Source organism: Sinohyriopsis cumingii, chromosome 16, assembly GCF_028554795.1.
Source record: "Sinohyriopsis cumingii isolate HCF-2022 chromosome 16, ASM2855479v2, whole genome shotgun sequence".
NCBI lineage: Eukaryota > Metazoa > Mollusca > Bivalvia > Unionida > Unionidae > Sinohyriopsis > Sinohyriopsis cumingii.
In genome coordinates, this window is record NC_142976.1 from 78978507 (window position 1) to 79003296 (window position 24790).

Here is a 24790-nt window from a genome sequence, read left to right on the forward strand (position 1 = left end):
AATGGAAATTTAACATGGAGAAAAATCGTGGGCAACTCTAGGGACAATGGGAATTTAACATAGAGTTTGGGTCTGTCTAGGGACAAGGGAAATTAACATGGGAATAGAGTTTGGGCTTGTCTAGGGACAAGGGGAATTTAACATGGGAATAAATCGTGGGACTGTCTAGCGTCAAGGGGAATTGAATATGGAGAAAAATCGTGGGACTGTCTAGCGTCAAGGGAAATTGAACATGGTGGGATTGTCTAGGGACAATGATGGTAGCGGGTCAAACACAACAGAGACAGAGACATACATACACTAGTACAAGCGTGAGATTTATATATAAAGCATTACCAAGACCTGAAATCTTGCTGGGGTGTTCAAAAATTTGCATAATTGTAATGATGCTATAAATAGCTATAATCAAGGAAATGCTCAACGACAAAATGGATGTGACTAAAAGTAACGCTAAAATGACGAAATTGTCCCAGAATTTAAAGGAAAATAAACATATCCCCGAAAATTAAGTTACAATGGTTTAGACTAAAATGGATAAAATTAGTAACTACTTACAATATCAACTTCTGTGACGATCGTGGATAAATACCTATGTATCTATAATCAGCTGAAATTCCCATGAAATCCCACTATCTATTTATAGCTCCAACTTGTGGGTTTTTCCTTTGGAAAATCCCACTATCTTTTTATAGCCTCAGCTTGAGTGACGTTCCTGTTTATGAATTCTAGTATATATGTATAGCTACAAAATGTGGAAATCCCCAAGTCGATATTTATAGTCTCAAAATTTCCAGCGTCAGTGACGTCACTGTACTGAACACTAGGGGATAAATGGCAACAGTGTTGCAAGTGGCTGACCTGAATACGCGCTACTGTAGGTAGGTAGGTAGAGTGTATCTGATAGGGATAAAGTGAGTTTTATAGGGACAAACAGAGACCAATACACACACACACACACACACAACATACGCGCGCAGACTCACACACACACACACACACACACACACAGAGGGAAGAGGAAAAAACAAACCCCAAAATATACTATCCACACTCGCGAGGAAGAAAAAAAAAACAACCAAATATACGATCTACACAACGTACGCGAACAAACACACACACACACAACATACGCGCGCAGACACACACACACACACACACACACAGAGGGAAGAGGAAAAAACGAACCCCAAATATACTATCCACACTCGGGAGGAAGAAAAATAACAACCAAATATACGATCTACACAACGTACGCGAACAAACACACACACACACACACACAACATACGCGCGCAGACTCACACACACACACACACACACACAGAGGGAAGAGGAAAAACAAACCCTAAATACACTATCCACACTCGGGAGGAAGAAAAAAAACCCAACCAAATATACGATCTATACAACGTACGCGAACAAACACACACACACACACACAACATACGCGCGCAGACTCTCTCTCTCTCACACACACACACACACACACACACACACAGAGGGAAGAGGAAAAAACAAACCCCAAATATACTATCAACACAGAAGGGAGATAATACAAACCCCAAATAAACTATCCACACAAACGTACGCGAACGCATACAAACCCCAAATACACTATCAACACAGAAGGGAGATAATACAAACCCCAAATAAACTATCCACACAAACGTACGCGAACGCATACAAACCCCAAATACACTATCAACACAGAAGGGAGATAATACAAACCCCAAATAAACTATCCACACAAACGTACGCGAACGCATACAAACCCCAAATATACTATCCACACAACGTCGCTAACGCATACAAACCGCAAATATACTATCCACACTCGGGAGGAAGAAGAAGAAAAACAACCAAATATGCGATCTACACAACGTACGCGAACACACACACACACACACACACACACACACGCACACCACAGAGGGAAGAAGAAGAAAACCATTATACACTATCCACACGCAGTGAAGAAATAACCCTTTATATATATACTATCAACAGAGAGTGAAGAAAATAACCCATTATATTCCATCAACACAGAGTGAAGAAGAAAAAGTTTTTTGAAAGCACCTAAGCCCTCACCTGCAATGACCAACTCTGCCAAACACCTACACCCCTCCCACCCCCACTCCCAACACTACAAAACCCATTTAACCCGTTATTTTATGGCATCAGTGTGTGATTTAGGAAACATCAAGACACAAAATGATGGACGAATAGACTGACTATTGTTTACGGACTTGCATGCCTAAAGAGCGTGCGTGAAGGAAAACATCCTTCCATTTCAATTCTAACTAAAACATGATCCAGAGGGATAGAGAGAGGTGAAAGAGCACAATTTCATAAAGTGTGAGTAAAAACAAAACACGCCATCCTTATTATACAATGTCAAGACCAAGAGACACTTACGTTTTCTTTCTGGTCTATTCTCTTTTAGAAGGTAGTATGAAATTTCACATCAGGGCCAACGCATCGGCTCACATTGTCAATTTTTCCATTTCCATGTTTTTACTGGCACAAGTTCTTCATCATCTTCAATTTCTTCTTCTTCTGAATCCCTCTTCTCTGTTTCGTCTTGTTTTTGTTTCTTCTCTTTTCTCGTAGGGCACTCTGAATTCCAGTGTCCTTTCTCCTGACAACGATATTAGGTATCTTGACTTTTGTCTCTCTTTCTTAGACGAAGCAGGTATTCTGGAGACAAATACCCATTTACCTTTGCAGATATAGCAAACTTCATTAGCACTTACACACTTTCGTATGACTCTCATCAAATCAACGACCAAAAGAGTAAGTTTTGTTGCCACTTTCGCATGTGAATTATGCTTTCGTATGACTTTTAGCAAATATTTGACCAGCAGGTCGATCTGTGCTGACTCTTCCATCTTCTTGATCGTTTGAGAGCGGAATGAATACTCTGACGCTAAGACACTCTCCTTATATACATGGACCTGCTGCGTATGAAACCTAGTTAAATGTAATTTTGCAATAAGATGAAACGATTTCATTGAGGAAGTAAAAAGCAATGATGTACCGTATCGCCTCACACAAAACCTGAAGTTTTAGTTCAAATCCGTGTCAGCGATTTCGAAGACGACATAACTGAGCTTTAATCAATGCTCTCCAATTATGCCACAAAACCACGAGTCCTGATTCACGCCAAAAGAAATTTCGTTCGGTCCATAAAAAATAGTATCACATCTGAGAAACGCAAAAACGAACTTCCAGAAAACTGAGAACGACGGCTTACACCTGCAACGTAAATGTGTGAGTTCAAGTAGTGCGTAAAACTTAGTCAAATTAGATTTTTATAGTCAAGACGAAACGATCTCTTTTCGAACAAGAAAGCAGACACCAAGCGACAATGGCGATCCGTGTCACACAACACTTTTCAAAATGTATATTATCAGAGGTTTGTTCTAGCGATCTGCACGGTTAAATTAAATGTTGATGTATTTTGCAATAAGACGGACACAATTTCCATGGGATCGCCCATGGTACGATTGTTCGTGCATTAGTTTAATTTTTAAAAATATTTTTTTATATAAATCGCCTATAGGATAGACCCAGTAAAGCATGGCCATTCTCGTCACTGTCTGAATAGCTACTCAAGTCAATTCGAAGCGAACGCGGTAAGAAAATAAGTATAGCCAATGAAATGGCTTACAACGGGTGATGCATTGTTTTGTTCTAGGGATGTGTGGCATAATAATCCCTATGTTCTTGCGTTGTTACCATTACAGTGCAGACAGACTGAAATGTGAACTTACAAGCCCTCTTTGTGTGTGTTGTACCATTTCCTCTTACCACATCAAAATACTGAGCGTCACAGTATTGGTTCGCGTTTTCAAGCTGACCATTTTTTATATCTCACTTAAACATTTCGACATAAACACTCACATCGGTAGAGTCAGAACAGACGTGTTACAGTATTGAGGGGCATGTTATCTTTTCTTTTTCAAACTAATAAATTTGGGGTTTGTATGAAGTAAAGAACCAAAAGTACAGTGAAACTCAAGGATGATGACCCAATCTGTCTGTCTATTGATGCGTGTATTTACTTAAGAAGAAATATGACCTCTAAAACACAAAGAGATACGGCAAGCATGATTAGATTAAACACAACGATGTTTTCCTTCACGCCCGTGTAATTTAGAGTTTCAATCGTCTTTGAAGACAAACTTGGTCTCCTTTTGTAGGGCTTGAAATAATAAAAAAAAAAAAAATGAAAAATCTTAAGCACTTTGCTATAGATAATTTCATCAACAGACTAAACAACATAAATACCGTTACAACAATAGAAAGCCTTAAATCTTCTATCAAAAAGAAATGCATGAAAAAAATTAAAGATTAACGATAACTAACCAATGAAACCGAATTTAACAAAGGCAATGACATGTGAAGAAATGCCTCTCACTTTGGAAAGGTAGGCGAATGTACTCTGTCATGCACCGTCAACTTGAAAAAAATTATAAACAGAGAGAAACCTGAATTCAAAATTCAGTTGTTTCTTTTTCTTCAAAATTATTTCGTTTCTTTTTTTATTGTTTTGTTTTTTTTTTTGGAACAAATCTAAGCACTAATATAGAGTGGAAAAGGGAAAATGCACATACAAGCTTTGATATTTCTGAAATAAGGAGGGGATATTCCTAACGTTCATAACCACCTATATATGCTTGGACTTGTCTGTGACTTATCCACAAAACAAGATATACATATTTCTGGTCAAGCTGCAAGTGTGTGCGTGTTTTTGAAAATGGTAAAAATTGGATATACAATTTTTTCGTGACACTTATAAAGTGAAGAGTCTGTGCAAGTGTCAAAAGCCAAAGTCATATAAGTTTTGTATTTTGTACGGCTTGTAAAGATTTCTACTTTAGAAAATGTGAAGTATCACAAGTTATTATCACAAACAGAAGTGGAACATAGGGGCTTGCAAGAAAGAAAATAACCCAGACAGTTGGTGTCATCAAGAGTGCTAGAGACGGTACCCGAACTTGCTTGCCTGCTTACTTGAATTAAAGTGATTTTCGCTCTAATGGAGCATGTATCACTGGTTTAATAACGCACCGCGTGATTTTTAATTACTCCTGGGGAAGGAAAGAGAGCCTCATCCCCCAGGCTTTTATGTACTCACAGACTATTTTTAAATTTAGCCACTCAGGTGTAGGACTAACTAGTCCTTAACAACCTGACTGAAAGACTTTAAACACGAGTGGGAATTGTCTCACCACACACTCATTTTTCTGTCCGAGCGTGGTAAAGGAGGAAAAAGGTGCTCAGCAAGACAGCCATGGATGTTAAGTACTCACCAAAACGCTATCCCGTACTTATTTCAAATCAAGTCCCGTTTTTGCTAATGGACAATAAAAGGTACCAATAATGTGTTAACCACCTGTGCAATTAGTTCAAATCTAACGAGTCTGTTAAATTTCCTACTTCCTAACATATCTGTCTAATATTAGTACTTAGTGTACATAAAAATAGCCATACTGATCTTATTTTAAATTATTATGTCTAAGCGACATATACCAGTTTGGTCACTGTTAGGTTTAAAAAGTTAAGTTTGTTGTGGTGTTCCAATGGGTCAAGTTTGTTTCGAGAATAGTTTAGTCAAGGAGGGATACCAAGCCAAATATGGTTCCCTATTTAATAAAAAGCAATCTTTTGGAGCCCTAAAAAAAGTCTGTTTTTTCTGTTAGAAGGTAACACGTCTCTCTTTTGCTTTCACGTTCTTTCCCGCACTCTTAGTCTCATGATTCTTGATATCAGGAAATGCGTAGCCATGATGGGCGGTAATGTAAGCAGCGGTTTCTACCAGTTGACTGAGGGGGTATCCAGTGTAGGCTTGTCTGTAGAATTGGGGAAGAACTCTGACCCCTAATCCCCATTGAGAAGGTCTTGGTTTAAAGGTGTCTAGAGATCTGTAGGCAACGTATTGTATGGCTTAATAAACTGCCCTGCTATGTTGACGTCATACAATGCTTGATCTAGCCCCATTTCGGTGTACTTCTCAACGAGGGTCAGCGTCCCCCTCCTCAACCGCCTCAATTTCCTCTTCTGGTTCTGATACTAATTCTTCAGTTGAGGTAGATAGTTTCAAATCCGCTGCTATGGTGTCTGTCGCTGTTATTGTTGTTGTGGTTGTTCTTTCAGCTGAGATTGCCTGTAGTATCGGAGTGAGAAAAGAACGTAGTGCCTCCGATAATTACATTTGAGTTTGCCATACCGTTTGTGTAACATAATTGGACCTTTGTTTTGCCACCACTCTTTCCGGGACGGGTTGTTTGTTAGGTATAGTCGGCTGTTGACTAGCTGTTATTTGTGTTCTCGAGGTGGGTGGAGTGCTAACTGGCTAGGTCTGCATTTCTTGCTCCCGCTGCTGTTGCGTATATTTCTTCCCTCCACACCGAGTTCTGGACCTAATTCTTTAAATTTCGTTGTACCCGAACTTACATTATCCATATTATCACCAACAAAAGAAAACAAAACGCACAGACCTAAAAGAAACACTCATTCACTTTTTACAGAACATTACTATTTTTAAAATTTTGATAAGCGACGGAAACGAACAACTTAGAGTCACACTTTCTAACCAAGATAAAGAAATCATGTGCTGATAGACTCACTTCTGTATTTTTTCTTCTAACTGACTAACGTATCATAGGCAATGGAATGTGATTTCTTTTCGAGAGTATGGGGTAGCCCTGAAATTTTTGTTTGGGAAGTTGAAGCTATGGCGATCGCTTAGGTTATAAGATGACGGCCTCCTCTGACGACAGGCTTTCTCACAGGATAAGGTCTGCTTCTTCGGAAAGAGAAGAAGAACTCTTTGGTGTCGATAAAACTGTTAACAAAGCCTCTGCCAGGTTCATGCTGCTGCTGCTGTTGCTGCTCTCTCTGCTGTTTATGAAGTCTGTACTTCTCCGTCCATTCTTCTTTCTCCTTCTTGAATTCCTCCTTGAAGAGCTCTTCTTTCAGGTCTTCAGTGACGTTCAACATTATGATATTGTCTATCTCTTCAGGTCTCGGTATCAGACTTGTCATGACCCTATGCAAATTCACATAGGCTTCGTTCAACTTGGCTTATCTTGAGCACATCTTCGTAGGAAGATGAGTCGACAATGGATGGACAGACTGGAGACACAACACAACACAACAATTTTGAATTCAAAAATGAATTCAAAAATGTTGTGTTGTGTTGTGTCAAAAATGAATTCAAAAATGTTGTGTTGTGTTGTGTCTCCAGTCTGTCCATCCATTGTCGACTCATCTTCCTACGAAGATGTGCTCAAGATAAGCCAAGTTGAACGAAGCCTATGTGAATTTGCATAGGGTCATGACAAGTCTGATACCGAGACCTGAAGAGATAGACAATATCATAATGTTGAACGTCACTGAAGACCTGAAAGAAGAGCTCTTCAAGGAGGAATTCAAGAAGGAGAAAGAAGAATGGACGGAGAAGTACAGACTTCATAAACAGCAGAGAGAGCAGCAACAGCAGCAGCAGCATGAACCTGGCAGAGGCTTTGTTAACAGTTTTATCGACACCAAAGAGTTCTTCTTCTCTTTCCGAAGAAGCAGACCTTATCCTGTGAGAAAGCCTGTCGTCAGAGGAGGCCGTCATCTTATAACCTAAGCGATCGCCATAGCTTCAACTTCCCAAACAAAAATTTCAGGGCTACCCCATACTCTCGAAAAGAAATCACATTCCATTGCCTATGATACGTTAGTCAGTTAGAAGAAAAAATACAGAAGTGAGTCTATCAGCACATGATTTCTTTATCTTGGTTAGAAAGTGTACTCTAAGTTGTTCGTTTCCGTCGCTTATCAAAATTTTAAAAATAGTAATGTTCTGTAAAAAGTGAATGAGTGTTTCTTTTAGGTCTGTGCGTTTTGTTTTCTTTTGTTGGTGATAATATGGATAATGTAAGTTCGGGTACAACGAAATTTAAAGAATTAGGTCCAGAACTCGGTGTGGAGGGAAGAAATATACGCAACAGCAGCGGGAGCAAGAAATGCAGACCTAGCCAGTTAGCACTCCACCCACCTCGAGAACACAAATAACAGCTAGTCAACAGCCGACTATACCTAACAAACAACCCGTCCCGGAAAGAGTGGTGGCAAAACAAAGGTCCAATTATGTTACACAAACGGTATGGCAAACTCAAATGTAATTATCGGAGGCACTACGTTCTTTTCTCACTCCGATACTACAGGCAATCTCAGCTGAAAGAACAACCACAACAACAATAACAGCGACAGACACCATAGCAGCGGATTTGAAACTATCTACCTCAACTGAAGAATTAGTATCAGAACCAGAAGAGGAAATTGAGGCGGTTGAGGAGGAGGGTGACGCTGACCCTCGTTGAGAAGTACACCGAAATGGGGCTAGATCAAGCATTGTATGACGTCAACATAGCAGGGCAGTTTATTAAGCCATACAATACGTTGCCTACAGATCTCTAGACACCTTTAAACCAAGACCTTCTCAATGGGGATTAGGGGTCAGAGTTCTTCCCCAATTCTACAGACAAGCCTACACTGGATACCCCCTCAGTCAACTGGTAGAAACCGCTGCTTACATTACCGCCCATCATGGCTACGCATTTCCTGATATCAAGAATCATGAGACTAAGAGTGCGGGAAAGAACGTGAAAGCAAAAGAGAGACGTGTTACCTTCTAACAGAAAAAACAGACTTTTTTTTAGGGCTCCAAAAGATTGCTTTTTATTAAATAGGGAACCATATTTGGCTTGGTATCCCTCCTTAACTAAACTATTCTCGAAACAAACTTGACCCATTGGAACACCACAACAAACTTAACTTTTTAAACCTAACAGTGACCAAACTGGTATATGTCGCTTAGACATAATAATTTAAAATAAGATCAGTATGGCTATTTTTATGTACACTAAGTACTAATATTAGACAGATATGTTAGGAAGTAGGAAATTTAACAGACTCGTTAGATTTGAACTAATTGCACAGGTGGTTAACACATTATTGGTACCTTTTATTGTCCATTAGCAAAAACGGGACTTGATTTGAAATAAGTACGGGATAGCGTTTTGGTGAGTACTTAACATCCATGGCTGTCTTGCTGAGCACCTTTTTCCTCCTTTACCACGCTCGGACAGAAAAATGAGTGTGTGGTGAGACAATTCCCACTCGTGTTTAAAGTCTTTCAGTCAGGTTGTTAAGGACTAGTTAGTCCTACACCTGAGTGGCTAAATTTAAAAATAGTCTGTGAGTACATAAAAGCTTGGGGGATGAGGCTCTCTTTCCTTCCCCAGGAGTAATTAAAAATCACGCGGTGCGTTATTAAACCAGTGATACATGCTCCATTAGAGCGAAAATCACTTTAATTCAAGTAAGCAGGCAAGCAAGTTCGGGTACCGTCTCTAGCACTCTTGATGACACCAACTGTCTGGGTTATTTTCTTTCTTGCAAGCCCCTATGTTCCACTTCTGTTTGTGATAATAACTTGTGATACTTCACATTTTCTAAAGTAGAAATCTTTACAAGCCGTACAAAATACAAAACTTATATGACTTTGGCTTTTGACACTTGCACAGACTCTTCACTTTATAAGTGTCACGAAAAAATTGTATATCCAATTTTTACCATTTTCAAAAACACGCACACACTTGCAGCTTGACCAGAAATATGTATATCTTGTTTTGTGGATAAGTCACAGACAAGTCCAAGCATATATAGGTGGTTATGAACGTTAGGAATATCCCCTCCTTATTTCAGAAATATCAAAGCTTGTATGTGCATTTTCCCTTTTCCACTCTATATTAGTGCTTAGATTTGTTCCAAAAAAAAAAACAAAACAATAAAAAAAGAAACGAAATAATTTTGAAGAAAAAGAAACAACTGAATTTTGAATTCAGGTTTCTCTCTGTTTATAATTTTTTTCAAGTTGACGGTGCATGACAGAGTACATTCGCCTACCTTTCCAAAGTGAGAGGCATTTCTTCACATGTCATTGCCTTTGTTAAATTCGGTTTCATTGGTTAGTTATCGTTAATCTTTAATTTTTTTCATGCATTTCTTTTTGATAGAAGATTTAAGGCTTTCTATTGTTGTAACGGTATTTATGTTGTTTAGTCTGTTGATGAAATTATCTATAGCAAAGTGCTTAAGATTTTTCATTTTTTTTTTTTTTATTATTTCAAGCCCTACAAAAGGAGACCAAGTTTGTCTTCAAAGACGATTGAAACTCTAAATTACACGGGCGTGAAGGAAAACATCGTTGTGTTTAATCTAATCATGCTTGCCGTATCTCTTTGTGTTTTAGAGGTCATATTTCTTCTTAAGTAAATACACGCATCAATAGACAGACAGATTGGGTCATCATCCTTGAGTTTCACTGTACTTTTGGTTCTTTACTTCATACAAACCCCAAATTTATTAGTTTGAAAAAGAAAAGATAACATGCCCCTCAATACTGTAACACGTCTGTTCTGACTCTACCGATGTGAGTGTTTATGTCGAAATGTTTAAGTGAGATATAAAAAATGGTCAGCTTGAAAACGCGAACCAATACTGTGACGCTCAGTATTTTGATGTGGTAAGAGGAAATGGTACAACACACACAAAGAGGGCTTGTAAGTTCACATTTCAGTCTGTCTGCACTGTAATGGTAACAACGCAAGAACATAGGGATTATTATGCCACACATCCCTAGAACAAAACAATGCATCACCCGTTGTAAGCCATTTCATTGGCTATACTTATTTTCTTACCGCGTTCGCTTCGAATTGACTTGAGTAGCTATTCAGACAGTGACGAGAATGGCCATGCTTTACTGGGTCTATCCTATAGGCGATTTATATAAAAAAATATTTTTAAAAATTAAACTAATGCACGAACAATCGTACCATGGGCGATCCCATGGAAATTGTGTCCGTCTTATTGCAAAATACATCAACATTTAATTTAACCGTGCAGATCGCTAGAACAAACCTCTGATAATATACATTTTGAAAAGTGTTGTGTGACACGGATCGCCATTGTCGCTTGGTGTCTGCTTTCTTGTTCGAAAAGAGATCGTTTCGTCTTGACTATAAAAATCTAATTTGACTAAGTTTTACGCACTACTTGAACTCACACATTTACGTTGTAGGTGTAAGCCGTCGTTCTCAGTTTTCTGGAAGTTCGTTTTTGCGTTTCTCAGATGTGATACTATTTTTTATGGACCGAACGAAATTTCTTTTGGCGTGAATCAGGACTCGTGGTTTTGTGGCATAATTGGAGAGCATTGATTAAAGCTCAGTTATGTCGTCTTCGAAATCGCTGACACGGATTTGAACTAAAACTTCAGGTTTTGTGTGAGGCGATACGGTACATCATTGCTTTTTACTTCCTCAATGAAATCGTTTCATCTTATTGCAAAATTACATTTAACTAGGTTTCATACGCAGCAGGTCCATGTATATAAGGAGAGTGTCTTAGCGTCAGAGTATTCATTCCGCTCTCAAACGATCAAGAAGATGGAAGAGTCAGCACAGATCGACCTGCTGGTCAAATATTTGCTAAAAGTCATACGAAAGCATAATTCACATGCGAAAGTGGCAACAAAACTTACTCTTTTGGTCGTTGATTTGATGAGAGTCATACGAAAGTGTGTAAGTGCTAATGAAGTTTGCTATATCTGCAAAGGTAAATGGGTATTTGTCTCCAGAATACCTGCTTCGTCTAAGAAAGAGAGACAAAAGTCAAGATACCTAATATCGTTGTCAGGAGAAAGGACACTGGAATTCAGAGTGCCCTACGAGAAAAGAGAAGAAACAAAAACAAGACGAAACAGAGAAGAGGGATTCAGAAGAAGAAGAAATTGAAGATGATGAAGAACTTGTGCCAGTAAAAACATGGAAATGGAAAAATTGACAATGTGAGCCGATGCGTTGGCCCTGATGTGAAATTTCATACTACCTTCTAAAAGAGAATAGACCAGAAAGAAAATGTAAGTGTCTCTTGGTCTTGACATTGTATAATAAGGATGGCGTGTTTTGTTTTTACTCACACTTTATGAAATTGTGCTCTTTCACCTCTCTCTATCCCTCTGGATCATGTTTTAGTTAGAATTGAAATGGAAGGATGTTTTCCTTCACGCACGCTCTTTAGGCATGCAAGTCCGTAAACAATAGTCAGTCTATTCGTCCATCATTTTGTGTCTTGATGTTTCCTAAATCACACACTGATGCCATAAAATAACGGGTTAAATGGGTTTTTATAGTGTTGGGAGTGGGGGTGGGTGGGGTGTAGGTGTTTGGCAGAGTTGGTCATTGCAGGTGAGGGCTTAGGTGCTTTCAAAAAACTTTTTCTTCTTCACTCTGTGTTGATGGAATATAATGGGTTATTTTCTTCACTCTCTGTTGATAGTATATATATAAAGGGTTATTTCTTCACTGCGTGTGGATAGTGTATAATGGTTTTCTTCTTCTTCCCTCTGTGGTGTGCGTGTGTGTGTGTGTGTGTGTGTGTGTGTGTGTGTGTGTGTTCGCGTACGTTGTGTAGATCGCATATTTGGTTGTTTTTCTTCTTCTTCCTCCCGAGTGTGGATAGTATATTTGCGGTCTGTATGCGTTAGCGACGTTGTGTGGATAGTATATTTGGGGTTTGTATGCGTTCGCGTACGTTTGTGTGGATAGTTTATTTGGGGTTTGTATTATCTCCCTTCTGTGTTGATAGTGTATTTGGGGTTTGTATGCGTTCGCGTACGTTTGTGTGGATAGTTTATTTGGGGTTTGTATTATCTCCCTTCTGTGTTGATAGTATATTTGGGGTTTGTTTTTTCCTCTTCCCTCTGTGTGTGTGTGTGTGTGTGTGTGTATGTGTGTGTGTTCGCGTACGTTGTGTAGATCGTATATTTGGTTGTTTTTATTTTTTCTTCCTCCCGAGTGTGGATAGTATATTTGGGGTTTGTTTTTTCCTCTTCCCTCTGTGTGTGTGTGTGTGTGAGTCTGCGCGCGTATGTTGTGTGTGTGTGTGTGTGTGTGTGTGTTCGCGTACGTTGTGTAGATCGTATATTTGGTTGTTTTTTTTTCCTCCCGAGTGTGGATAGTATATTTGGGGTTCGTTTTTTCCTCTTCCCTCTGTGTGTGTGTGTGTGTGTGAGAGTCTGCGCGCGTATGTTGTGTGTGTGTGTGTGTGTTTGTTCGCGTACGTTGTGTAGATCGTATATTTGGTTGTTTTTTTTTTCTTCCTCGCGAGTGTGGATAGTATATTTTGGGGTTTGTTTTTTCCTCTTCCCTCTGTGTGTGTGTGTGTGTGTGTGAGAGAGTCTGCGCGCGTATGTTGTGTGTGTGTGTGTGTGTGTGTGTATTGGTCTCTGTTTGTCCCTATAAAACTCACTTTATCCCTATCAGATACACTCTACCTACCTACCTACAGTAGCGCGTATTCAGGTCAGCCACTTGCAACACTGTTGCCATTTATCCCCTAGTGTTCAGTACAGTGACGTCACTGACGCTGGAAATTTTGAGACTATAAATATCGACTTGGGGATTTCCACATTTTGTAGCTATACATATATACTAGAATTCATAAACAGGAACGTCACTCAAGCTGAGGCTATAAAAAGATAGTGGGATTTTCCAAAGGAAAAACCCACAAGTTGGAGCTATAAATAGATAGTGGGATTTCATGGGAATTTCAGCTGATTATAGATACATAGGTATTTATCCACGATCGTCACAGAAGTTGATATTGTAAGTAGTTACTAATTTTATCCATTTTAGTCTAAACCATTGTAACTTAATTTTCGGGGATATGTTTATTTTCCTTTAAATTCTGGGACAATTTCGTCATTTTAGCGTTACTTTTAGTCACATCCATTTTGTCGTTGAGCATTTCCTTGATTATAGCTATTTATAGCATCATTACAATTATGCAAATTTTTGAACACCCCAGCAAGATTTCAGGTCTTGGTAATGCTTTATATATAAATCTCACGCTTGTACTAGTGTATGTATGTCTCTGTCTCTGTTGTGTTTGACCCGCTACCATCATTGTCCCTAGACAATCCCACCATGTTCAATTTCCCTTGACGCTAGACAGTCCCACGATTTTTCTCCATATTCAATTCCCCTTGACGCTAGACAGTCCCACGATTTATTCCCATGTTAAATTCCCCTTGTCCCTAGACAAGCCCAAACTCTATTCCCATGTTAATTTCCCTTGTCCCTAGACAGACCCAAACTCTATGTTAAATTCCCATTGTCCCTAGAGTTGCCCACGATTTTTCTCCATGTTAAATTTCCATTGTCCCTAGAGTTGCCCAGGGGTCTTTTTAATGCTAAGTCCCATTGTCCCTAGGGTGCCCCACCTTACTACTAATGCTGAATATAAGGAAGATTTAGCCTCCTACTGAGAAATACTTCATGTAAGGCGAAAACCTGATTTTCATAGCACTGCAAGACTTGAAGAATTGGTGGAAATCAGATGCTGCAGCAGCAAGTTCTTCTGTGCGTCTTTTTATTATCGGAAATTGAATTACGGACATGAAGTTTCATATTTCAATCTTTAAGCCAAAAAACAATTGCTCAGAACTTTAATGTTCACAAAATTACATCACTTTTCTAATCGTATAAGCTGGATAAATTATAAACGTTTAGAATAAATCCTGTATTTAGGGCTGTGTGAATTGTCATTTATAAAATGAATATACTTTTTTTTCGATTTAAATTTAACTATGTCTGTTGTAAATTCAATCTTTGCTTTGTTGAGAATTTTAGTAAAAGAAATTATGTCTTCCACACTAACAAGGTAAGGAGCAAATCTCAATTACATTCTTGTACAACCCTTGAAAATTCATTGAATTTAAGGGTATGCATTGAAAACTATTTGAATTTTTAAAAAGCTGGTTTAATCCATGACACCTCCTTAAATTTGTTGAAAAACTCTTGATCTTTTCCCTAACTTTCTGAAATTATCTGAGGATCACAAAACGTCAAAATAAAACAATTTAGAAATTTTTCATTTGCGTATTGTCCTACACAATTAAGTAAATAAATAAAATGGAGAAAAATTGGTGGCTTAAATGACATGCAACACCGGTAGTTTGCAAAGTAGCTTACGGAAAAGGAAGGGTCATTTTCCATGGGACACAAGTCTATAGGAAAACTGTTGAAAGCAATTTAAACCCCATACAATAAGCAAAAAAAAAATAAATAAATAAAAAAATAAAATAAAAAAAACAAACAAAAAACAGAAATAAAAAAAAAACAAAACCCAGGAACAATAAAAATCAAACTACTACCCAAGCTGTAAGAACTATGCACAATGCTTTGTGCAGATAAGGTACGAAATAACATTCCAAATCACTTCATGTCCAGCCTTCCTCTTTCCCCACTTGATCCATTCATTGTCCCTCATCCCCTTTTATTTTTTACCAAAACAAAAGTCTGGTGAATTTGGGATTTTACATTATCCTTCATTTTCAGTAAACAGCTCCTTCAAGTATTTTGACTTCATGCAGCAACAACCCACATACCTTGACACTTTCAAAGACAGTATTTGACATTTGCAGCAGTGTGGAATGGGTTCCATTATTAAAAAAAACATACATAGACAAAAACATTCACAATGCTACCACTATCACCCTTACACTCTCAGTTACTGGGTTTTTATGGACGGAGTTCATTCTATTTAAATCAGTATAGTTCAGTTCAAATTTTGTAAGTCCTCCAAACAAGACCTGCAGAAGATTTTGCAAACTTATTTCAGTGTACCAGGTGTTGGTTGGTTGGTTGTTGTAGGGTTTAACGCCATTTTTCAGCACACGATACGCTATACATGGCGGCCAGTATGAATAGTGGAGGAAGAACCCGAGAAAACTCCCGAACCACCGACCCACGAGAAACTACTGGCAGGCTTTCTCACATACCCACACTGGCCGACTCTGAGACTCGAACCCACGCATACAGAGGTAAGATGGCAGTGATCTGTAACGGAGAGCGCTTTAGACCACTCGGTCAATCGGGGCCCTGTACCGGGTGTAGTCTAGAAAAACTTTTTCCAGGTAGCATTCAATATCTCTAAATGAATTTCAATGCAGGGCATTCCATGTTATTCCCCACTGATTTTTTCATGCATTTCCACACTATTTAAAACATATCATATTATTAAGAGATTTAGTGCTCCATTCCGTAGTCGTGGCAATGTATCTCTGTGACCATCATGGGACAATCAATGACACCTTTCTTTATGATAACATGGCCACATTTCATTTGCCTGACTTTTATTCACATAATTGTAACATGCAGTCACAAATTGGTTTTGTTCGTTTTACATAAGATACATGTCTCAAATGCATTCATAGCCCCAAACTTTCAATATAACAATCTGTTTTAACATCTTATACTTTCCAAATGTTTAGACCATAAGTGTGTGCCTTACTGTGCTTGTTTTCTCACAAGGTATATGCCAAACTCATTAAGAAATCTAAGGTTAAGTGTGAAACTGCACCACAGTATGTTTATAACGTTTACCAATGTTAGTTTCAAGCTTGCATCGGGTACTTGTGTAAAAAAATAACTCAAAATCGTTTATCGTTACATGGTCTAGATGTAAAACAGTAACTCAAAGTCGTTTATCGTTACATAGACTGACAACCAATAGGCAGATTACTTAAAGGATATTTATAACTGACATATGCCAAATGTTAAGCGATTTTGAATTCAGCGCTTGTTAACGGTAGAAAATGTACTATGTATTCTTAAGGTGCAAATCTGCATCTACGAGTATGTAGTAAACGTTACTGCTTCCATGGCAATGTTTACATGGGGAGAACGAGTGGAAAAATGGTTTCCTGAACAATGAGTGTGCAATAACAGATCTATAATATTTTACAAGTGTCTGTTTCACTTAACATCATATTCCGACTAACTGATATATAATATGCATCATAACATGTATTGTATGCAGAGACGTATATCTTTAACTTTTCACGGTACTTCACTTCCATTTGACATACAATTTATGGTATGTCGGAGCGGCAGTCGTTAGGAGCATTCACAGAGACAGTACTGATGGACGTTTTTCTGTTTGCATGCTGAAATTTCCTTTTTGACTATCCCTATTATATTCGTCTTATACATTACTCTGGCTATGAGGGATGACAGAGCTTTACTTATGGTAGGATGGCAATTAAATTTATATTCAATGTTGTCCATAACTAACACAACCACCAACTTTTCAACATTCTGAAAACAAGGCAAATTAGTCTTTATATCCATTAAAGTTAGGCAAAAGTCAATGCTTTCTTGCATGTTTTTTCCCCAAAGATGTTTAACTTGCAATATACCTCAATACCATTTGTGTCAAAATAAAACATTGAGTGTACATAGAGATTTTGTGACAAAAGTTGTAAATAGCTAAACTTGTTTCTTCAAAAACGCTTTCGAATGGACACAACATGTAAAATCTAAATCTGGAGATGGTGTATCGGAGACAATGGAATCTGTTTTAAGTTCATGTAAACCTCATAAGATACTATTTGATGAAGGTAAGGGATTTTACAATCGGAAGGTAAAAAAGGAATTATTGGATAAGGGAGATACAGAATAGTTATTCTCTCGTTCGCATGAAAGGCACCTGTCGTAGAGAGATTGAACTGAACTCTTAAGAATATAATGTGAACATATTTCACTCCTGCTGAAACAACACATTGGACTGGTATATTGCCTAGAAGTAGCAGAAAGTTGCAACATCACTTATCACACCACTATAGACTGATATAGAAGCAGCCAAGAATGTAACTTAAGTTAGGTTTGGAACTATATGGGCATCTAACGGACCATGTTGCGACACCCGAAATATACATGAGCATGGAGGGTCAGAATTTCAAATACAAGTCTTTTTGGGAAAGGTTATTTACCTAATTTCTCCGACATTTTTAAAAGATTATTTTAGGCGATCATGTAATGTACGATTTAGAAGATTCAAGAAGAATGTTGAATGAAGAGGAATTATCAATATGACAAACAACATGACCTTTACAAGAATGAAAAGATTTTAGAAACGAAATGAAAGAATGAATGGCAAGAGGGATACACTTGTGAAATGGAAACATTATGGTAATGGTTAGAACAGGCTATCTAGATGTAAAAGCGGTATAGATAAAATTAGAACATTTCCAGAGACCTCTTTATACCTCGGGAGGTAAAGAAGTAGGCAGGTACCTTCTCCATGCATTTGTTATCTATAAAGTGGCGTCATTAATTCACCAATACCAAAGAGTGATAGAAGACGTTTGCAAAGACCGCTAATACGTATCCGCACTTAGAAGAAATTCAGATAATGAATGGACAGAACCTAAAAAAATTCTTAAGTCGTAGAATGCAAGATGCATTTAACTAAACTGCTAAACAGTATATATCAAATTGAGGAACAAAATCAGGATTTATATGAATTATTTGCTCATGTTGAACCCAAGCTAAAGAAAATAATTGCTAGGAATATAAGAGATTGATTATTTATATCTGTGAACATAAAAAATGAATTACTATTAGTAAGGCAAGATGAGCAGAAATAATAAAGTACATTTTATATGGTATCACAAAACTAAAATTGAAGAGAAATGATGTAGCAGAAAGAATGTTTTCAATGTAAAACACCTAATGTTCACAGGAAGTGAGTGAGGGTATATATAAATACCATTCTAGATAATACAGAAAATTTATTCTACATAGGAATGCTAAATTAGACAGAATTAAACACGTCATAGTAGGAAAGCTATGACTAGAATAACGAATTTATCGAGACTGGTATCATGGCCGAGAAATAGGTACAAATGTAAGAAGTGTCTATCAACCATAATACATGCACATAATACTGTAACATATTTGGGGGAGGGGTATGGTCTAACTTGTGTAAATGTAATAATAAATTTAATGATTGCTCAAAGTCAGGACATTATTATCTTGAGACTATGAAAATGTGATAAGATGCCTAATACAAGAAATATGACTAAAACATGAATGTATGTGTTTATACGTGTAATATATGCAATACACAAATGTTATAATATGCTGGCCTTCATAATCTCAACGTAATCATACAGCAAGAAATGGACAACCCACGGAGTAAGTATTTTGAAAGTTGGCCCTAAATTCTTAGTGTGGCAGGAGCTAGCTGCGTATTTATGTGCCACAATATTACTTTTATATTAAGCTTGAATCAATAACAGTGAATTGAATTTGCCTGAATTGAATCGATTCCTATTGTTGTACTATATATATGCAATTCCAGTCTATTTTTGAGAATAAAAAAATTAAAAATTGTTGATTTGTCTTGTTTTTATAAGTATCTATGAGATTTTGTAATGCCATCCAATAAAGTTGTAATTATAACTACCTCAATACAGTGCTCTTTTAAATTTAACCAATCATTGCTTGTCGAGGACACCGAAGAGGTCTGATGGTGCCGAACAGATACTCTACAACCAGCGACACAAACTGAGGGTTAATATACAATTTAACTATCATGACTTGTCCGTTTACACTCGGTCAGTAGCAAATATATAAACATTACGTATTATGTCGTGTCCGTCAAACGTAAACGTACTTGAAATCGTAACCAAGACAGTTAAGCTTGGGTGAAGAGTACACAAATACCGGCAAACGCTGATAATATTGAAAATATATTGACCAAAATAGAAATGAAAAATACACCATTAAATATTCAATATACATGTATAAAGGAAGGCCAGCAATTGTAATCAACAAGTGAAATTGAATCAAAATTGGGAACTTGACAAATTTACTGTGCGGAACCGATCATGTGATCTAGTGTCGGCCATCTTGCATGCAGACGTATTTTCGTGATGTCAGCTGATGGAGTCATCGAGCTTAATGCTATTCAAATGATGATTTGAATGTGAATTAAAGTGTGAAAAACATATTTCTGGGTGTGACAAATTCATATAAAATAAGATTTCAGAAGATTTTGTGAGTATTTATCAATGTGCGAGGTTGAATTCGATGACACATGTTACCACATGACCGGAAATTACACTTGTCATGCAACATTAACGGTTTAACATAGATATCAAGGTAAGTCGCGATCTATACAATTCTAATACATTACAATGTTTAAATTCATTCTTTCAGCAGTTTATATATTCATTGACATGAGCAACATGTTAAAGAGTGAAAATATTGTGTATACATGCACATTTTAATTGCAATCGCCATGAGCTGGACCTCTGTGTTGATGACTCGGGTGACAGTGATGTCTAACCTTTATACTGTTTGTTTTTCACATATGTGACAATTTGTCTTGTTCAAGTGCTTTCTAACTTGCTTGCTAAAATGTATCTTTATTTAGTAGATCAAGTGTCCTTATATACCAGTTCTGCAATCTTTCAACTAAAGGAACTTCAAAATTGCATTTCTTTTGTTTCATAAAGTGGGCACTGTGATTTTGATAACGGGAAACAATGGATCCATTTAATATACTGTTGTAAGCAAAAGGAGATAAGAAGGAAAGGCACATCAATATGTCTATGTGATTTGGAACTGTAAGAACCACAAAAGACATGCATTGTTTTGTAAATATGTTTCGGACATTTCAAGATTCAAGTTAACGTCACATTCAGTTTACTTGTAGTTGATTTCTTAAGTTTTGGCCTGCACTATCAAGAACTGGTTTCCACAACGGTCACTGAAACAGGTTGACATATACACATATTTCAATGACATCAATTCTGTTATGGTAGTTTTCTCGTCGACTTGTGTTTGAGACATTAAAAGAGCACTAGAGCAAAAAAAAAGCAGTTATAAGCTTGAATCTTTGTTCTTGTCACAATACCCTGTAATTCACCATGGTGGAAACATGCTAAGTGTCTGCTTAACCTAGACTCATTTGTACCATATTCAACCATGTACAACAGGAATCCAATTGCAAAAAGTATAACAGAGCTTTTGTGTTATATAACGCAACAACAGATAGATGAGTCTTTGCTGTTTATTCTACATTATGATTTCAAGTAGACAGCATTGGCCCTGATTTGTTGATAAATGGGACCCATTATCTGCACAAGTTTGAGAGCTGTTTTATCAGACTAAGCCCCTGATCTGTTAGTGCATTGAGCAAAGGCATTTAAGAGTATTTGGGTTGTTTGTATATGGTGTGTGTGTGTTATAATCAGCAGAAAAGACACTAACCTGTCAATGTGGCGTATATTACCCCGTAGTATTGGACTGCTGGAAATGTAGCAACCTGTAATTATTATATATATTCATAGATATATAAATAAACTTCACATACACACATGCTTTTCTTTACAATCACATATTTAAGATAAAATGTGTGAAGTCTGTAAAGTATTTAGTAGCAAAGAATAATGACAGACTACTAGGTTAGTTCAGTCTGCATTTCAAACAAGTGTTGTCTGCAATTATAACAAATGCACGATAATAAACAAGAGGGCCTGGTACCGGTTACTTGGGAAGTTTACATATGTCAGCTTGAAATATTAAATTTACACATATACTGAAACTGTAATGGGGAATGACAAGCTTTGCGTACACATGTCCTACATTGTTAAATAATGATTGCATCATTTATTTGAGCAATATGATTTTTCTTAACTTCACACCACTATTATATTTTCTATTTTCTGATTCTGAACAAGCCATACCATGAAATGTTGATATGGACCAGCAAACAAAATGAAACGCAAAACAGATTCCCGGATGAGTGTCAACCCTCCAGAATTTCAAGAACAGCATATAAGTATTTGCGTCTTAAGTCACGTAGTCCCAGTCAGTCTCGATTTCACTATTGTCATTCACACATTAAGAATGAATTAAAAAAGACGTTGTTTACTAAATTCTCAATCAAGGGCAGGGACTAGGTCAGCAAAAAGATTAAAAGTTCTATTTTTAGGTGTTTTCGGCTAAACAGTCAGGTCAAACTAATTGCTGGAAAGTATCAAATTCCAGTAAACAGAATTAGAGTGCTTAATATGCAATGAAATAAAAATAATTTTTTTTTAAACTTACAAACAATTAAATTAAATAAAATATAAATTAAATCAAATATACATAACAGTTAATAAGAAAATACACATTGATCACAGATGCTTAATTTTCGTAAAAGGGTGTAGTACTTATCAAATTCATCTCCTCACCATCTTTCATCGTTTTAAATATAATAATATGCGAAACAATCCACCAAATCCCATATGATATTCTAGAATATATAATGACAAGGGAAATTACGGTGCCTTAGAAACATGAACGATATTTCTTTGAAACAAACTGTTACCAATCAAAGGTTCTGAAAACAATCACGTTTTTTTATGAGCAAATAATGCGGTTGTTATGCATACTTTATTTAATTTATATTTGGTTTGATTGTTTGTTTGCTAGTTTTACATTTTTTTAAAATTCCATTACATGCTATTCTAATTTAACTTTATTTATTGATTTGATGTTTTCGAGAATAAACTTTTGTTCTGACCGATATTTTTATATTTTTGGAGTAAACAACTTTATATAGACATTGTATCTAATGCTGACTTAGTTCCTGACATTGATTCAGAACCAATACTAGTTTTTGGTAAACAACATTTTTATTTCTTGTTAATTCTTTCTCAAAGCAGATTAATAAAGTGGCATCAAAGCCATACTTGGAGTACGTGATAACTAACATGTGTTTATTGGTACAAATTTTTGGTTTTCCCAGAAGGATGAACTCTTGACCTCCATCTGAGAATCTGCTTTGCATTGTAGTTAAACTTATTACTAATGTTTTGAGAAGGAATTGTCAGGTGTACCTTAAACTTTGAGATGTCCTGATGTTTTATGCTGTGACCAGTTTGGGGCTAACTGTTTTATTTTCTTCAAATTATTTGGATTTCAAGTAATTGTTTTCCCTGGAAATACAAGTGCTTTAAATTAATTCTTGGACAAGGACATTTATCGAAATTTATATAGAATTAAAAAACTGGAATAATATTTTCTGTGGTTCAACAAGAGACTTTTGACACTGCAGCACATATCATCGTCTTCCATTCTGGATTTCATCGGGATTCGAACTAAGTTTCATTTAAGATATTTTATTACTAGAACTTCTATTTTTTAATTCTTTGATTAGTTTTGGATTTGATTCGTAAAACCGTGAGTTTGTTTCTCATTTTTACCTTGTTTTTCTAGGGAAATAATTTTTTTTTTAAATTTTAGAAAGCTTGTTGTCTTCACTTTTTTTATGGTACTTTCTGTAAGAGCCTAAAATGTAACACAGTTAAGTAACATTTAAGCAGCATTATCAATAAATCAACATGATAATCAATAAATGAACATGATATGTAATTTGTTTTACAACCAGTTCTCATCAACGTCTGCCCTTTACTAGTGCTACAACATTCAAGGTGAAAATTATGCACAATTTAGGAAAATAATGATAAACGGTCCTCTTAAGCAGACATGTAGAAATATGTAATTTTGTAAGAAGTAGCTCCTACGACATTGACAGGCCCGAGGAAGTCTTTTTTACACGTATACCAATACTGGAAACATATACAGGAAGTAAACTAACTGAAGCCGTTTATCCGTGTTACACTGCAGCTGTACCAGTCACTGAAGCATGAAATAGGGTCATATTGACTACTTTTGTAGTGACGGTGTCATCACATCAAAATGCATTACTCAGCAAGGTTCCTGATTCTTGATATAATGGTATATGAGCTGAATGCAAATGCTTAACCTAAGTCAGCGAATGTGAAATGTAAGTGGCATTCTTTGGTTGTAAGAATGTGGCTCTAACACAGATGCCTACGCTTCATCACAGTTGTTTGTTTATTACACCCTCACTATTTGGGTATTGTTATACGGACACTTAAGAATATTGGTATATTGATATATGTATCTAAGAGTGACTAAACCATATTAAAAGTAGAGTAGTATGACTCAGCTAGCCATTCCTTACAACCTCAATATATTGAATTCTATTTTACACCCATGAAAACTGGTATGTGGTTACATCTAAAAGAAAGTAGCAATGACATTTTCTGTATCTTGAAATCTATTTCATCTTCAGTTACAACACATGACCTGTTGTGGAATGGGAAAGCAGCCAGAGCAGATGCTATAAATTCGGAGGCCCGCATATGGCACAAAAACCGACTGAACTCATCCAGTCAATATCTTTTTCATACTGATTGTGAGACCGAATTTATCATAAGCTGAAGAGAAGTGGCCAGTCTCAGATTTGGCATTTAGGGAAAATTTGTCAGGAAATAGGAGATCATGAACAGTAACTTTCCGTAATTTTGTCTTTGCCTGTAGTCTCCTTAACTTTAAGAGGTTGTTATTAGTACGGTATCTGATGTCACTTCCAGTGTCATAGTTACGGAAAGCATAAGTACATAAGTAAGCATTGAGGAGAATAGCATGTTGGAGACGGTTCGAGCCTAATATTAAACCTTGCTTGACTGTACTGGAGATTGGGAATGGTTCAGATGCATCACTGTCGTCCACAACACGAGAAAACATACAAAGAATTATATTTGTTAGTGCTTATATTTATGGATATGATAAAGGGGATCCTATTATTTCATGTACTGATCACTATTAGAAGTTTATTTAAGTAAAAATTTGCATTAACATATAATCCATATAAAGGTATACCTCAACAATAAAATCAAATTTACAAACGATTTTCATATTGAAGAATATTTCCATGTATTAATATATGTATATATTCTGTACACATGCAGATACAATGTGCATGCAAATATGCACAAACGGGGTGTTATGTATATTTA

At 36.8% G+C, this 24790-nt stretch overlaps 1 protein-coding gene across 1 annotated transcript in view; it reads right to left on the reverse strand.

Moving 5' to 3' along the window:
- LOC149780862 (type 2 phosphatidylinositol 4,5-bisphosphate 4-phosphatase-like) overlaps window positions 1-24790 on the reverse strand; it is a 44191-nt gene that overhangs the window by 5777 nt on the left and 13624 nt on the right. Inside the window, exon 7 of the mRNA XM_089937961.1 lies at window positions 21186-21240. Within this exon, the coding sequence (XP_089794087.1) occupies window positions 21186-21240 (55 nt within the window). The remainder of the gene's footprint in view (window positions 1-21185; window positions 21241-24790) is intronic.